The 17,712-nt window shown below is 40.5% G+C and overlaps 1 protein-coding gene across 1 annotated transcript in view; it reads right to left on the bottom strand.

Annotated features, from left to right (window-relative positions):
* Nucleotides 1-17,712, bottom strand: part of tmtc1 (transmembrane O-mannosyltransferase targeting cadherins 1) — a 110,297-nt gene that overhangs the window by 5,473 nt on the left and 87,112 nt on the right. Inside the window, exons 11-17 of the mRNA XM_047575489.1 lie at nucleotides 10,984-11,127; nucleotides 7,334-7,442; nucleotides 6,827-6,929; nucleotides 5,912-6,047; nucleotides 4,935-5,079; nucleotides 4,674-4,811; nucleotides 3,691-3,813 (exon numbers count right to left, since the gene is read on the bottom strand). Of these exons, the coding sequence (XP_047431445.1) occupies nucleotides 3,691-3,813; nucleotides 4,674-4,811; nucleotides 4,935-5,079; nucleotides 5,912-6,047; nucleotides 6,827-6,929; nucleotides 7,334-7,442; nucleotides 10,984-11,127 (898 nt within the window). The remainder of the gene's footprint in view (nucleotides 1-3,690; nucleotides 3,814-4,673; nucleotides 4,812-4,934; nucleotides 5,080-5,911; nucleotides 6,048-6,826; nucleotides 6,930-7,333; nucleotides 7,443-10,983; nucleotides 11,128-17,712) is intronic.

Here is a 17,712-nt window from a genome sequence, read left to right as displayed (position 1 = left end):
TGACACAAAAACCGACATAAAAGCCCTAACATCAAGCAGTTTAAAATCAGACTTCAAACACTTTCTCAGGCTGCTTGCCTTGCCGTGTTTGCTGTCCTCCCCCTGAGTCTGTGAAGTAACACATCAAACCCTTATCTGCATCAATTAATAAGACGGGTTCCCTGCACAAACATGGCTCTCTTTAAAGCTCCAGTAACCTGGGATGACCTCTTTGGCTCTGTCTGTCTTGTTTCCACTCCATCAGTGTTTCCAACGGAGTACTCGGAGTTGTTTGCCTCTTTGCTTCTCAAGCCCTGTTCTCAGGAAGTCAATGGGAGTGCCTTCCAGAAACTTCCTTAGATAAAATCTGATACGTGAGCCTGGGACAAGTTATTCAGCGTACGCCAGAAGATCTGTGTGGTCGCTAACTCCCACAGTGACAGTGTAAGCCAGCTGGCTGACACAGTCCTGGCTGACCACGATTGCACTAATAAGCTGGGACTGTAAATGCTCCTCACTTTTCTTTTCACTCTTTTCAGTCAGTCTGAAATTTCAGTTGTATTAACAAAACAGAGGGGATGTTGCAGTTGAAAACACTTTCTCAGGAAACCGGCAAACCCCGGGTCTAAGGGGGGAACATATTTAGAAACCTGACCTGATTTTGTCTATTTGTTTTTGGTTGATGTAGATTTTTTCAAATGTAACAAAATAAGAAAATTATGAAGGTTAGCCGAAGCAAGACCGGCTACATGTGTGTGAACGACAGGGACCTGAGTAGGAAGGTGCAAGGACTTAAGGTACTTAGGATCACTTTGGAAATGAGGTGAACAAGCATGATGGAATGGGTGGAGAAAGGTGTCAGGTGTAAAAAAAAGAGTAGCGGGAAAAATGAAAGGTTTACAGGACAGTAGTGAGACCAGCACATGGCTTAGAGACAGTGGCTTTGAGGAAAACAAAGGAAGAAGAACTGGATGTAGCAGAGCTGAGGGACAGCTGAGACAAAGTTAAAGAGGCTCGGATGGTTTAGACATGTTCAGAGAAGGGAGAGTGAATATATTGGTCAAAGGATGCTGAGGTTAGCGCTGCCAGGCGGAAGGTCTAGAGGAAGACCAAGGAGGAGGTTTCTGGATGTAGTGAAGGACATGAAGGTAGTTGGTGTTAGAAAAGAGGATACAGAGGATAGGGTGAGATGGAAGGGAACAGCCAAAAGGAGGAGGAGGAGGAGGAGAGGAAGGAGAATAAGCTAAATAGGAAAATTCTATGAGTCTCTAATTCTGCCAGTCATCTGTCTTGATGTCATATGTTGGCAGAGGCCTGGCATCTACAGACTCAATTATATCAGAATATGAGTCTGGTGACATTTGGATTTCATCATGGGGCACATTTAAACCACTACAGGGAAAAATATATCGCTACATCAGTTGTGATGTTGTTGTAGACAAATTCAATTCCACTGTGATCAGATGATGTGGATTACTACATCGCTGTAATTTTTCTGTTTATCACTGCATAAATTCTGCCTTAACAATTTGGCATTTGGCACCGCAGATCTTTGCTTGATTATAATCAGACCAGACTTCAGACCAATGTCTCGTCTCGAAATATTTGTGGGCGGGGACTTTGGTCTGGCTTCCAAGCTTTGTTGATCAGAGCGATGAGAAGAGTGATAGACACTGTCATTTTGTACAGCTATATGTAAAAAGGATGCAGCACTGTGATGCTTAATTTTTGTGGTTTAAGCATAACTTCCATAAACAAGGCCCACTGACTAATTGTAATACAGCTGTTAAACACACTCTAGTCTGATGATTGGAACACCCAAGTGTCTTTCATCTCTGGCAAAATTTACAGTTGTTACTGGATAAATTTGCTTGTGTAAACAATTTAAATATAAGACAAGGATAACACAAATAAACATAAAATTCATTTTTTAAATTGAATTTAAATGAAATCCAATTGGCCAGTGTCAAAAAAATATTTCCTCTCCTGTTAAAACATAACTGTGGTTTGTTCAGTAGTTCAATGTCTCTCGCCACAGCCAGACCTGATTACTGCCCCACCTGTTCTCAATCGAGAAATCACTTCAATAGGACCTGCCTGACAAAGTGAAATAGACTAAAAGACTCTCAAAAGCTTGACATTATGCTGAGATTCACCGAGATTCAAGTGAGAAAGAAAATAATCGAGATCTATCAGTCTGGAAAAGGTTAAAGCCAAAAAGGAGAAAATTTCACTTCACCCGTCGAGCGCCTCAAGAAAGAACTATTTTGAAGTCTCCAGAGTGCCCTAAGCCCTTCGTGTCTTCTTGGGTTATAATGTCATTTCTAAAGCTTTGGGACACCACAAATGGTGAAAACATGGAACAGTGGTGAACCCTCCCATGAGTGGCCGACCGACCAAAATTACCCCAAGAGCGCAGTGACAACTAATCCAAGAAGTCACAAAAGACCCCACAACACCATCCAAAGAACTGCAGACCAGTTGACTCAGTTAACGTCAGTGTTCATGACTCCATAATAAGAAAGAGACTGGGCAAAAATTACCTGCATAGCAGAGAACCACTTCTGAGCAAAAATAATATAAAAGGTTGTGTCAGTTTTGGCTTAAAACATCTTGATGATCCCACTTTTGGGAAAATACTCTGTGGACCGATGAGACAAAAGTTTAACTTTTTGGAATGTGTGTGTCCTATTACATGTGATGTAAAAGTAACACTGCATTTCAGAAAAAGAACCAACAATCAGAACCAAGATCATACCAACAGTAAAATGAGGTGGTGGTAGTGTGATGGTTTGGGATTGTTTTGCTGCTTCAGGACCTAGAAGACTTGCAGTGATAAATGGAACAATAAATTCTGCTTTCTATCAAAAAAATCCTGAATGTCGGGCCATCTGTTTGTGACCTCAAAATGAGGCAAACTTGGGTTCTGCAGCAGGACAATGATCCACAACACACCACTGAATGGCTGAATGGCAAAATGAAGAGTTTGGAGTGGCCTAGTCAAAGTTATGACTTGAATACTATTGAGATGCTGTGACATGACCTTAAAAATGAGTGGGCCAAAATTCCTCCACAGCCTTGTCATGCAAGTTATGTTTAAAATCTACATTTGTGTTTACTTGCATGACTAGTAAAATTTAATTTGTTTGTTGGTCTGAAACATTTAAGTGTGACGAACATTTTTACGTACAGTATGTTGGGAAGTAATTTCAAAAATAGATGAGGGATAGGAAGTTAACCCGACATGAATTAACCACTTATTTCTGCCTACTGTTATGGCAATGTAATATCTACTGTGGATGCAATTATCTTCCCTCTTCATCTGAACATAATGGTGGTGTCTACTGCTCTGGAAGGTAGATAATTACCTTGCTCTATTGTTTCATGCCATCAGATTGCCTTGCTCCTAAGCTCCTGGCTTTTATCAGTAGACTTGCTGGTGGGATGCTGCATCATCTACTGTGTTATTTTGTATCAGTTAGGCAGTTTTGTTGCTGATTTATAATTTCTCTGATGTGAGCATCTTGTCTAAATTGTTACCCGTTGTATCAAACTGCATGCGCTGTGGTTCGCAAACATTTCTTTTTTTCCAGAATCAGTCAGAGAGATGCAGTTCTGATAAGCTGCTATAGGAAATCTATATTGCTTACTGGAGGAAAAGGTGAGCAAGACATGGGAAAAGTGAGTCAATATAAGAGAGAGTGGTAGTACCTCGAAGGCTCTGTCCAGCTGGTTCATCTCTCTAAGCTGGTTTCCTTTGGAGAAATGCAGCTCGGCTCTCACTGTCAGATCACTGGGATTCTGCTGCAGGGCCCTGTCCAGAGCATCCAGAGCCTGGCACAGACACACACAAACACTGAAGATGGATAGACACGGATGTCTTGGTTTTTGTGTGTGTTTTCTGACTGGAATGCTGAGTGTCACTGCTGGTTCGGAGGATTCAAAGCAGGCTCCGCAAAAAAAAAGCACGTTCACTACCTGCTACATTTAACGAGGAGTCCTATGGAAAAGAGGAGGATGAGTGGAGGACAAGACTAAGCAGCTGAGCTGATTTAGAACAGAGCTTAGCAGACAGAATAATTTATTCCTGCCTTTCTGTCAAACTGCACCATCAGCTCTATCACTGCTACACTGGAAAACACCACAACAGAACTGAGGAATTACAATCCTTGAATATGCCGATGAATTAAGCAGACACATGTCTGCGTGTTTCTGGGTGTTGCATGGCCTGTCCAGAGCTGGCTGTGCAAATCAAACTCTTTCTGGCTGTGTTTTTTTTGTGTTTCCTTTCTTTGTCCTATGAAACCATAATCAAAATTAGCCCTGGAAATCCAGATGATAATAGCATGTATGATGATATTTTATCATACTGACTTGTAATATGAATACTTCAATTTATACAGTCAATTTATATTTTCCATTAAACTGGCACACAGGGAAAATGTAAAGCACATGTGCAGATGATGGTACAGAACAGAGTGGGTGGATGTGTGGTGAACAGTGGGCTTGTGCTCGCCCGCAAATGCCCACTGCTCTGATGTAAAGCAGAGGTGATTTGTTTCCACGGTAACAGTCATAGCGGAAGGCCCTAGCAGCTGACAATTTCTAAATCCTGACTGTGATTGTCTGAACCTGCCGCGTGAGATTTTACATCCGCACAACGGAAGTCAAAACCGAGAGACAGAAAAACAAACCTCTGTGTAGTTGCCACGCTTGCTGTAGATGGCAGACAGAAGGCGGTAACATTCAATACAGCTGCTTTCTCTGGATATAATATCCAGGGTCATCTTCTCCGCCTCTTTGGTGCGACCAGCCATGGCTAAAACCTGAGCCTAGAACAGAAATACAGAGCGAGTGTAATACACAAGACAAACTGCTGCAAATGTGGGGAAATTCACACACACATATTCCCCTAGTTGTCCTGGCATGCCATGAGTCATTTAATAAGTGTTTACCAGAGCCAGCCAGATGTCTGTACTGTCTGGCTGCAGGGCAGCGGCCTCTCTGTACACCTGCAGAGCCTCCTCGTAACGACCTGTGTTGTAATACAGTGCTCCGAGGGGGGTCAAGATGTCCACCTTCCTCGTCACCTGCAGTGCCCTGCAGAGTTAAAAAGTCATGAGAGTGGAGGTTGTTAGTGCGTGCAGCTTTCCCATCTGTCTGTCTGCATACAAACTAAAACCTAATGACAAAGATGCCACATAACATAGATTTCTACATCATGACTGTCAACCTGAAGTTTTTAAGTTCATATGAAGTTCATGATGTAAGGAACATGCCGGCTCAGGGCACTGATTTTTGCCTGCACCAGCTCCTCACACACACTGTTTGAGCAGTAAGCACAAAACAGATGGGATGTATGTATGACACTAAGCTAGTTAACCAACAAAATCTGTCAGAACGCAGCCGCACAAGCAATTTTTCAAACACTTGTTCAACATGAAGATTACAAATTTGCAGAAATCCACAGACCTGAGTCACGTGTTCCTCTCACAGTGAATAATACGATACAGAAGAAAAACCAACATTCGCATATCAATTTCATCCCTGAGTTTTCAGAGCAAAACAAGATCCAAAATCAATGGAAACAAAATTTGAAAGTCAGTATTACAGACTACATCATTAGGCTCTGTAAAAAGCCTACAGTTATCCACTCCTGCCTGAATGAATCATTCCCCAATCTGAAGGCTGAACTAGAATCTAACTCACCTGTGATAGAACAACTGGGAACAAAGTTCTGTTACTATCAGCTTAGTATATCTATCTATCTATCTATCTATAGAACTTATATATATATATAAGATGTAAGATTAGGATTAATGTACACTGAATTGAAAAGGTGAGGTCAATAGTCAAACTTTGCAGCACAGCAATAATCATGCAGCTGAGAAGTGCTTTTGCTCCAGGCCATCCTTGAGTACTATTTTCTTACCTTTTGTACCAAGTCTCAGCTTCTTTGTTCTCATTGGATGATCGGAGCAGACGGCCCAGATTCACCATGGCAACGTAATGTGCTGGTTTGAGTCGTACTGCTTGCTGGTAGTGGGCGGCTGCCAGTTCCCCTTCTCCTGGAGGACAGGACAGTACAAGGAGGAAAGAAACGAGGGAGGAAATAAATAAAGGAAACAAGTATTATGAAGAGTAGTGAAATAAAGGAAGGATGACCTTTATAACCTGGTTGCTGGTGAAAATGTTGGAAGCATCACTGTGCAGAACTCACATTGAACTCAGCATTGGCAATATTGGTGTTATTGTAATGGTGAAACTACCACTGACTCACCTTTAATCTTAAAAGACATTTTTAAGCAACTTCCAGCATACTTAAAATAGTGATGGGAGATGATACTGTTGCTTCACAATGTGTTGGGAAGAATTGCCAAACAATATAGCTAATGGAGAGGTTCTAACCTAAATTTTACATCTGTGCAGCCAGCACATTTACATTCTCTGGTCAATCTGATTTTTATAATGTTCTGAAAGGAAATTAAATCAATTGTCCAGCAGGTAGAAAACCAGTTAAGGTACACCAGCAAAGAACCATCAGATCTTAATCAGCTTGATATAAAACTAGTGTTTGGATCTTTTACTTAATGTAGACATACACCGATCAGGCATAACTACTTAACCCATAGGACCCAAAGGCCCCCACTAACAACATTGTGTTGCCAGACACCACAGGACATCCTCAGAAGACTCATGTCCATTCTCTGATGAGTCACAACTGTTTAGCAGGCACAACGGAGACCTACACAATATTAGGAAGGTTGGTGTATGTAATCAGTAGAAGACTGCAGTGTTAATGGGAACCTGTGTTTACCCTTAATGACCACCGGCAGATTAAACTCACCTGTGTCCACCAGAAACACTCCATAGTTGTTATGCAGGTCAGAATTGTCTGGACAGTTCTCTATACCTTTTAAATATACTTCATTGGCTTCAGCAAAGCGTTTCTGTGAAGGAACACAGGTATAATGAAGGAGATGGTATGACAGAACAGGGTTAAAGACCTCTTCACTGTAACTAAACTGTGTGTCGCACTCGTCACTCGTAATGAGAATGCGCCGAGACAAAAGAATGTGTTGCTATGAATTCTAAGTTATTTTTCCCTGAACTGCATATTGGAAGCTAACTTCAAAGAAGTACATGAATCCAGGATTAAAACCAGAAATTAACAAGAACAATGGAAGCTGGAGCATGTGCAACTGAAGCGCTTCTCTAATGGTGATTCACATCACTAATTTGTTTCTGAAGTTATTTGAAGTATGATGAATTATAACAAGCCTCCAGATGCTGTAGAAATATGTGCTACATTTTGTATGTGTGACTGTTTTTTTTTTGTTTTGTTTTGTTTTACCTGTTCAGCATAGAGTGATGCCAAACTGGAGTAAGCATCAGCAAAATGTGGACCAAAACGTATGGAGTCCTTCAGCAAGACCTCGGCCTCTTTCTCCTTGCCTTTCGACCTAGAACACAGAGTAATTGTAGGCATTAGCATCATCACTATCATATAATACTGTATAATGATATAATGAGTTACCAAGCAGTTGACTTGGGTTCGATTACTGGCCAATGTATGACATAAAAACAGTTTTCTTATGGCACACTCCTTGATCACATGAGGACGTGTAGCAAGCAGTTGTACAATTGGGATTTTTTGACCGTCCTGGTGATCAAAGGAGTGAAAAGTGTTCAGTTGACGTGTGAATTTACACCTTTTGGCTACTCTGTGTATTTCTGAACGTCCCAAAAATAAACAAGGAACCAGTCCCACTTAGACCTATCGTCACATATAACATTGTCAACCACCTGGCCGCCCTATGGTCTACGTTTATAGACAACACTTCCACATGAAGAAACCATCTATGATGTTACCCCACAAAAAATCTCAGGGAAAGACCACTAAAGGTCAGCACCTTGATCGATAGAACTACCACATTGGTGTGTGGCTTGACCTATGACCCCGACTAATACCTGTTCCCTATTTAACAGGGTCATTCATAGGCACTAATAGCTATATGGAGGAGCACTGAACTCTTTGACAGGAGCCACTCCAACCATCACTTCAGGAACTGTATGTCCAAGGTATCTGAGGAAGATTACATTTCTTTGTTCATGGCATTTTTTGGTCATGTCTAATAGACATTACCATGAACAGGAAATTGAACTAGGGTGAATCCTAGCCACTAGACCTTCAGATATTTTTGTGGCTCTTGGGCAGTGGACATTATAAGTTAATGTAGTGTATGCAGTTAAGTTTATGCAGTTCAGTGCTGTGAGATGTTCCCTTTTAAACACCAATTACCCTAAAGTCTTTTTAGAACGGAAGAAGCTACTTGGACGAGTGGTGAAATGTCTTTAGGAAACTCTACGGTCCAGTTGCCCTTGTTGGGCAGTTGCTCAGAGTTACATAGTCCAATGAACAAAATCCCTGGGGTCATCAGGGTTTAATGTAAAGTCAGTTTCTTGTTCTCATTCCCTGGCAACAAAAGCCTTCATGTGGGCTATTTATTTCCAGTTCAGGCAAAGGCTATCATCATCATCATCATCATCATCATCATCATCATCAACAACAACAATGCCACCATTACTACATTCTTATTATCACCATGAACATAACCAGTAATAGTGTAATTATCATACTATTTTCATAGTCATTCTTCATCATAAGTAGCAGAAATATGCATTCCAATCAGTATCATTATCATCATCTGTCGCAATAATATTATACATATCACTCTTCTTTATTTCACATTGTATTATCTTACAAGTTTATACAGATCCTTTATCCAAGTCTACAAAAACAATCAAACCACAAATACAGACACACACAGAGCTGTCATGGCTTTGCAGCAGTGAATCGATTGTTCAGCAGCTATGTTTGTTTTCACAGCTAAAATGATGAGACAGAGTCGGTAATGGAGCTCAGCCATAAATTGGACTTCATTTCAACTTGTGTTATTGATGTTATTTTCTGTTAGAGCCAGCAGAGCTTGGGGCGGTACAGGCTGTCTGACTGCAAAACAAAGAAACAAATGAACAAGAAAACTTCACAATGTAATAATTACACAAAAAGCTAGTCAAGTTACAATGAAGGTGTCAAGAGTCAGGGAAATTGACAACTTTCATTTAGTAAATGTGACAGTTCATAATTCTTGACGCCAAACAGCGCTGGACTCTAGTATGAGTAATGCCACTATTTCCGTAGCTGACCGCTCATTTTTATCAGAGTACCCAGGCGACGTTTCAACATCTCTCAGTTCTGTCCACGTCTATACTGACATGCCATGATTAGCTCCACTAGCTTCCTGATGATGATGATAATAAGGATGCCAATGCACCATCGTCACAAGGTCATGTCCACACTGACACACTCTGATGTCAGTGCTCTGCATCATTAGTGCAGTGAATCATTGTCAATAAAGACTCAATATGTACTTAATTTCCTACACCAGCGACCGCATTTGAGAAGGCACTGACAATTTTTTCTTTTGCACAGCATGACTGCTTAGTGCCTAGTGAAAAAGTCCTGGACCTGGGGTTATGAATTAATCCAGATCCTTTTTGATGCAGACTGGTTCTGTTAAGACAGTAAAACTTGCATGTGTTGCTGCTTTTGATAAGGGTAGTTTCCAGTCAGTAATTTAATCTTTTCATTTGGTCTGTTTGCGTTGACCTCATTTTGAATTAGGTACAGTTATTCTCAGGTTCATTTGGTGAAGGACTAGCTTTAATTAGATGTCTTTAAGAACACCTCAGGATCATACTTTTTTTCTGAAACATTTTAAATATGATGACATTCCAGGTTAAGATTTTATAAACGGACATTCATCAGGGCAGCTAAGCTGCCAGACCTAGATAACAATTGAGAAAGACTGGTTATGCCAGGCTAGTACAGGTCTACAGATGAGAGTTTATCATGAGGAAATCAGGTCAGCTGACTCTGTGCACTGTTTATATCTCTACTTAAAACATACTTCTATTGGAGAGCCTTTCTGGGTTTTATTAGTGTTCTAAGTTGGTTTTAAGGGAGATCTGAATGAAGTATTGTATTGTGTTGTTTTTCTGTTTTGTTTGTATTAATTTTGTTTTATGTGCCTGATAAAATTGCAAATCTTGTGTGAAGCCCTTTGTAATGTGGATTTGAAAGGTGCCATACAAAAGAAAGATTATTATTACTGTTATTATCATTTAAATGGTTATTTTTCTTTTTGCTGCATGAGTGAGTACTTTCATTTTGCACTAGAAACCTTAAAGGGATGAGGATGGTATACTGGAATTGTCTGAGTTTGTCTGAGAATACACAACACAATAGGCAACAAGTAACTGCATGTAATTCTACAAGAAAATTCTACAAGCCAAGAACATTCTACAGTCCAGTTGCCTTTATTCAAAGCCTTTTTGGATTACCATGACCTTTGGGTGTCAGTATACTGTATTTTCTCATCGCCTTCATGCTCCTAGCTGTGTATCTGCACAGCATGGGAAAAAAACAAGAAGGGATCATTGCTGTTTTAGCTTGTTTGCGAATGGACCGATCTTTACTGTTCCCCTAATTCACTGTTCACATTGAGAGCTCCTTAATCAATATTGTGTATAGAGATAAGTGACCAATTAAAGATTTCCTTGGGCTGGCAAAATCTTCACAGCCAGATTTCCATGCATTCGTTTTCCACAGGACTGCTGCTGTAGGCAGTTACACATACATGGCAGCTCACAAGAAAACTTTCTCACAAGAAACCTTTTTTTTTTTGAGTGTGGAGTGATTCATTTATGTATTGCTGCTGGAAGATAATGCCAATTTTAGAAGCTGTTTAGAGGACTGAGAGATGTATCTCTTTTTTAACAAACCAAACCAATTCCAGCTGTGATGAGTGCCTTTGTTTTCTGTTACAGGTCAAGGCCAAGGCCAAGTCAGAGGTCAGGCTTTAGTGTTATGTGATCAATAATAGATATTGTCACTGCATATCCTCTCTACAACAGCCCTTTAGTGCTTGTGCCTCTTACTTGAGGAGGTTTCCCAGGTTAAACAGAGCTCGGTTATGCTGAGGGTTGATGTCCAGGGCTTTCCTGTAATAGCGCTCAGCCTCCTCCGTGCTGCGAGTCAGAGTGCCAAGGTTGTTCATGGCGCTGGCGTGACGGGGGTACAACCTGAGAGCAGAGGAGAGGAGGACAGAATTATTAATAGAGAGCATTTTGTATCAAGATGAAAATGCGAATCACAGCCAAGGCGCCGATGTATAAAACACAGGAAGTCCTCACTGACATCTACAAATATTCAAACTATTTGTTAGCATTTTATTCACTCTGCATGTATAGGTTGTTTCTGCATTTTTGCCATTTATTTGAAATTTATCAGATTTAAAACTGTGCGCAGAAAATCGTTTAAAACGAAAAAGGGAGTGCTATGTGAGATGCATGCATTCGTGACTGACAGAGCCCACATCACGGAGGAATTTTCCTTCCTCCTTTCCAAATGTTCATTCAGACGGAGTTGCCTATTTAGGGTAAAGGTTACTTAGGTCACAGTGTTCCCAAATGTATACAGTATCTCTCAGTATCGATATCACGCGAGACCGAATGCACGAGTCTGCGACTAACCAAGGACACTGCAGCCCCAGTCTTAAGACATAAATCCTCTCTCTGTAAATATTTAGGTCTTCACTTTATGGAAAGTTACAGACAAGGACATGTGTGGCACTAAAGCCTATAAAAGCAGACTGTTGAGAGAAACAAATGTTTATGCTGAGATTTCAAGCCTTATTAGAATCCTTCTGTAGCCTGGTAACAAGACTTCCAGCACAAATTGGTAGTACAAACACGTTCAGGCTTTTCTCTTTATTTTGTCTTATCATGTTTGCGTTTGATGAAACTTTGTTGGGTTGTGAACATCTAAGACTGAAAAAGTTCAGAGGTCAGTGCCTGGGGAATGTCAGTCACACTGTAAGTGTGACACACTTCATGGCTGAATTCTGTGGGAGAGATCCTGAGGATGAATATTGTCGTACAAACGCCACAGTGGAATCGATGAATGTTTCTGTGTGAGATTCCCAAGACCCCCGAGAATCGTTCAGCACAAGTAACCATGGTCACAAGAGAGCTCTGCAGTTTTTCTCTGTGTTTTAAACTCTGTGTAAATAAAACAAATGTATAAGCTGCACACAAGTGGCCTAAAACACTATCCAAGTGGGTGAATCAAATGTAAGGAAATGGTTCCCCTAACAACTAAACTCTCAGTGCAGCACTGGAAACCTGCAGTTCAAATTCTAAAACTACCAAATCGTTCCAGAAATGCATAATGAATGAAGAACAAAATCTGCAATGTTGTGTTTGGGGTTTCTTTTTTATGTTTGTAGCTACAGTTTGTGTGTCTGTGTCAGGTTGCATCCTGCTGAGGATGTCTGCTGCCATCAAGGAGTTGCTATGAGGTGGGGGTGTCTGGTCTGGTCTAGGTGGGTGGTACATGTCTAAGTAACATTGCCAGGTCCAAGCGGTTCCCAGACCTTGTTTGCTCTGCCCTCACATTAGTTCTTATACAGCAGGCATTTTACGGCCCATGATGTATTATTTACATAATGGCAATGTTAGTTCGTTAATTCTTTAAAAAGTAAGATTGAAACAGCTTCTTGCCATCTATTAACCCTCAAAAGCCGGAACGGATCACTGGCATCCGTCAAATTTTGAATTACTGTAAGTCACAGTGGTTTGCGCTATTGACAATATTCATTGTGACTGAACACTGGTTAGTTGTGCTTTTGCCTGGAAGACCTTTGTGACATCTCAAGGGTATAACTAACTTTGTTTTTACCAACAAATTCCTCCAAACAACTGTCTCTTGCTGGGGCTCCGCGATCGTTGCCCTCCAACCTGCAGCCGACAGCAGTGGTGCGTCATCATTACCGTAATGGCAGCGTTTTTTCTAGAAAGCGCAGCTTGAATATTGTCCATAGGGGAGTTAGCTACATGGTCCCTCCTTGGTCCACCAAAGTTTTTCACAGAGGACAAAGTTTCCAACATTCCAATGCGTTTTATCCAAAACTATACATTGATTGTGTTTCATTTTCATCTTCAACCTACACCAAAACTCATAAATTTAAATAAATATCTACAGAATATTCTTATGTTTCTGATTACCAGTAGTATTACCAGTAGCAGCTTATCAACATATAATTGATAACATAAAATTTACTGCTTTTTACAATGGGAGAAAATTAATATTGAGCAGAATAATGTTCAAGTTATCATTTGGTTTGGCCCTCCAACACAGTTCAGATTTTTCATGTGGCCCCCTGTAGAAATTACGGTAATTGCCCAGCCCTGCTATACAGTATGCTGGTATTAGCACATGTGTAATTAGATAAACTGTTTCTGAGTTTTAATTTCATACTAAGTGGATTAAAAAGTTTAATCACAAAAATAAGATGGTGGCCCCTCCAGGATTTATTATGCTTATTTTTCATACAGCCAGTGCCTAGAGTCTCAGTGATGTGTGTGCGGGTGTGTGTCTGTGCATGGGGGGTGGGTAGGAATGAATGCGATAAATGTGCAATGAGCATATTGCATTTTAATTTGTTGTACAGGATCCCAAGAGAGAAATGCTGCTTGATTTCAGTCCGATTCGATTTGATTTGATATAAAGATGTGGCAAAAAGTAAACAGTATTTTTCGTCAGCTTAAAGACCCACACATACATAAGATAGCATACAGTGACATGAAACTGAGTTGGTCTGGGACCCTCTTGTTGGGAACTGATCATGCTCTGTCAAAAATCTGCTAGGCCAGTCAAACTGTGGGTGGGCATTATGTGGTGGTGGACAGCAGAGTAACAACAACATAGTCATTCACATCATCTTAGTGGTGTGGAGTTGAATGTTTTCACAACAAAATGGCTTCTGTCATAGAAGCAAGCTGTGTACACTCATGTGTGAGTAGTTTTCTTTTGCACTAGAAACCTGTGGGTGTGGATGGTATACTGAATATATACGCGCTTTAAGAAAAGAAACCAATTTTACTTTTAAATTCACAATGAAGTTGGTGGCTAATCTGGATAGTTACTTACATCCAAGGCTTAAACAGTATTTTCATTTTTTTAATAAGGGACTAATCAGCTTGGTATGAACCTTGTCTGTAGGCTGGTACAGAGCAATGCTGTCAAACTATATTCGTCTTAGTAAGCGCTAATGGCTACATACTTCAACAGGGAGGCACACCAGAACATGATCTTGATTGGACTAAGTGGCTTGTCACAGTGATAATGATTATCTTCCGAGCAAATGGTGCGGATAAATCAGCACCGAATGTGGACTCTAAAGCCAGCAGCCTCTCTGCTGACATTTAATGTTGCTCTCCATCACTGCTACAAAAGACCTCTGTGTAATTGAAATATACTTTTATACTGAGTGCCCATAATGGTGACACAATCAATGACAAGAGACCCAGGGCAAGAGGAGAGAGTGTGCGCTGGCAACACTATTTGCTGTCTCTATAGTAACATAGCTCCACATGTCTATCTATCATGTAGGTGTTTTTATGCTGTGGAGAAGCAACAACAAACTACAACAATCAAAATGGTAAGTGGTTTTCTTTCTATTGACACTCAAAGGGCTTTACAGTCACAATGACGTATCTACCTATTCACTGACGCAGTAACACACATATTCACACACCAGTACCAAGCACTGGAAGTTCAGCATCGCATTCAGTTTATTCAGTGTCAGCATGTGGCATGTTCTGGTGATCAAACCGCTAACCTTCTGGTTCTTGAACAACCCAGTCTACCAACAAAGCCACAGGTTTTTACCAATAAACTGATTTTTATCACTATTCAATGCTGATACGCTCTCTAATGGCTACAGGGGCATGAGAACATGTATACATTACTGCAAAATAAAGGCCCCTGAAAAACCAAAGTTCTGGCCTTACATCAGCATCAGAAAAGCATGGGAGTAATCTCATTTGCTCCTTTCTAGTCTGTTTGTTATGCCCCCGCATCTCCTTTCTGCTCCTCTGTTCTGCAGCCCAAAAGCAGGATATCAATCAAGGACTGAATCCTTTAAATGAGTAACTGAGAGAGAGAGAATCATCCTGAGACGAGGAATCTTCTCGACAACCTCAGGTTTCTGAAACAAGCATGCGCGTGAAACTAAACGGGAAGAAAATAAAAATTATGAAGATTCAACCCAATCTTTTTCCCGCAGTCTTTTTGATTGACACTGTCTGAAACTGACACTCAGTATTGTGAAATTTGAGAATGATTTTTTTTTTTCAAATGTGGAGGATCAAAAGTATCTTTGTAACTCTCACCATCTTTCAGGAGGTGAAAAAGCAGCCAAAAAGAAAGTGGAGGCTGGTAAACTGAAGTGAGAGTGAGCACTTGGCGTATTTGGAGTTATTATGAGCTGGGATGAGGGTTTGGAGCCAGATGAAAGCTGCTGAGACTCTCTTTTTGTGCTTTGGCAGAACGGCACACTGGATTAGTAGGGTGCTGTTACGCTGAAGCCTCCACATACTGTATGTGGATGTGTTGCTGCAAGACAACTGGAAAGAAGAGAAGAGGACTGGTGGACAGAAAGGAAGGAAAAGATAGGTAGGCAGTTAGGTAGGTGTCGGGAGATAGATAGGGGCAGTAATGGAGGCCTCTCCACTGGCAGGGATAAATAATGAACACTCTCTTTCATTAATGCAGCCTGTATGTTTGATAGATGAACAGAGCACAGGTTCTGCTGATATAAGGCCTTTACATGCAACAGAGCATGCACCCGAAGGCATTTGAGAGTGTATATGTGAGTGAACTACATGCATTTAAATACTGTCTGGGTGTATCCATCTGATAATAAAATGATCAGCTATATTTGTCCTCAACAATAAAAAGGAAATAAGTCTGTAGTGCTCAGCGTATAGATGTACTAATAATGCTGTCATACGTGGCGGTTTCAATTCCCATTAGAGCCAAACCCTAAAAATAAACTGCATGAACTTCAATTTCAGTACATAGTAGAACCCTGGACGACAGCCAATAAATGTGCATAGTTTCTTAAAGGTTCTTTTACATGCAGTGTCATTGAGCTCCTGGCCATCCAACACTGTATGTGCCAAACACTGCCATCTATTTTTATAGCAGCACTTGTTTTGCTTCTTGTAAAAGGTCAAAATGCCCAAGGACGCAGAAGTATTGTAGTGAAAAAAGATCATATATATAGGTCATAAAATAGGACTGTGATTTTAAAGGGCAAACCTGACAAACTCCTTTGGCTCTAAAATTTATGGCTGATATTATATTTTTTTTTCTTGTTAGTTTCCAAAACCCCTACCGCTAAGACTAGCTTTAATCTACAACGCACTACAAAACTGCCGCATTTCCAAAAACAACTGCATTTTTGTCAAATACAGGAGAAAACTGTTGCATTTATTAGGGACTATTTTAAGCAGTAAAATAATCCACATTTGGGTTAAGAGGACAGTATACACCAATCAGCCACAACATTAAAACCACTGACAGGAGAAGTAAATAACATTGACCATCTTCTGATAATTCACTGTTCTGCTTAGAAACTTTTGGACCTGGCATTCATGTGGATGTTACTTAGACATGTAGCACCCACCTAGACCAGACCAGACCAGACATCTCCTGACACACTTTGATGCAACTTGACACAGGCACCCACACGAAAATGGTTTAGGAATAAGTATATATATATAAAAAAAAAACATGACCTCCAATTTCACTAGATCCCAAACTGATCAAGTATCAGTGATACGATCCACAGAGGCCCCTCTCCTCAACGCAAGGACCCATAGGCCCCCACTAACAACATTCTGTTTTATACAGGGAGACCTACATAATATAAGGAAGGTGTGCATAATGTTATGCCTGACCAGTGTATGTGTGATCAAGTCAAACTCAACTCTAATATGTGTGTTTATTGTAATAAAGGTTTATGTCAGTCAGTGCTAAATTGTGGGACAGTGGAATAAGTAACAGACTGATTGGCTGAGATACCGTATATCTCATTGTTTGGGTTTTTCAACATCTGACTCACTTCTAACGTTTTTATAAGGTGCAACTTTGCTTGTGGGTAGTCCTTCATGCTAAATATAAGAACAGGTTTCAATTTAAATAAGTAGGAAGGGGCACTGTGTGTTAAATCCATATTCCATATGTTTGCCTTCAGATAAGCACATTGGGGACACAAAACATCAGGTATTTGTTGAATATATGCTTGTTGACATATTCTTATTTTTATATGTTTAATTTCTCTCTATTATCTGCAGCTCTGGCCCACCCTGAAGTCTGCCCTGAATATTGCCACTAAATGTTTGAGTTGGTCTGGAACCGCTCCATTGGGAAGTAGTGATGCTCCAGCAAAGATCTGCCGGGCCTATCAAATATTTGGGTGGGCTTCAGGGGGTGATGGAGAGAGGACTAACAGGAGTAACAGACAGAGTGATCCATGCCATCTGAGTGCTGTGGAGTTGATTTAGTTTACAACAAAATGGCTCTGATATGTTAGAGGACTACACAATTGTATGCGGACATTTTTTTTTACATACAGTGATGTAATGTATGTGCATGTAAGTCAGCAAGTGTTTCAAGGTCTGTGGTCCACAGTACATCAAGTCAATGTGGTGGCCAAAGTAGTCACGACGGGACACATTGTGCATTGTGTGTCAAGAAATAAATTACAAGAAAGTATTTTCAGTGCAATAAATCAAACTAATCTTTATGAAATTCATGAA

The sequence above is a fragment of the Mugil cephalus genome, chromosome 22 (genome assembly GCF_022458985.1).
Source record: "Mugil cephalus isolate CIBA_MC_2020 chromosome 22, CIBA_Mcephalus_1.1, whole genome shotgun sequence".
Classification (NCBI taxonomy): domain Eukaryota; kingdom Metazoa; phylum Chordata; class Actinopteri; order Mugiliformes; family Mugilidae; genus Mugil; species Mugil cephalus.
Note: the sequence above shows the minus strand (reverse complement) of the source record. Positions and strands in the feature narration are given on the sequence as shown.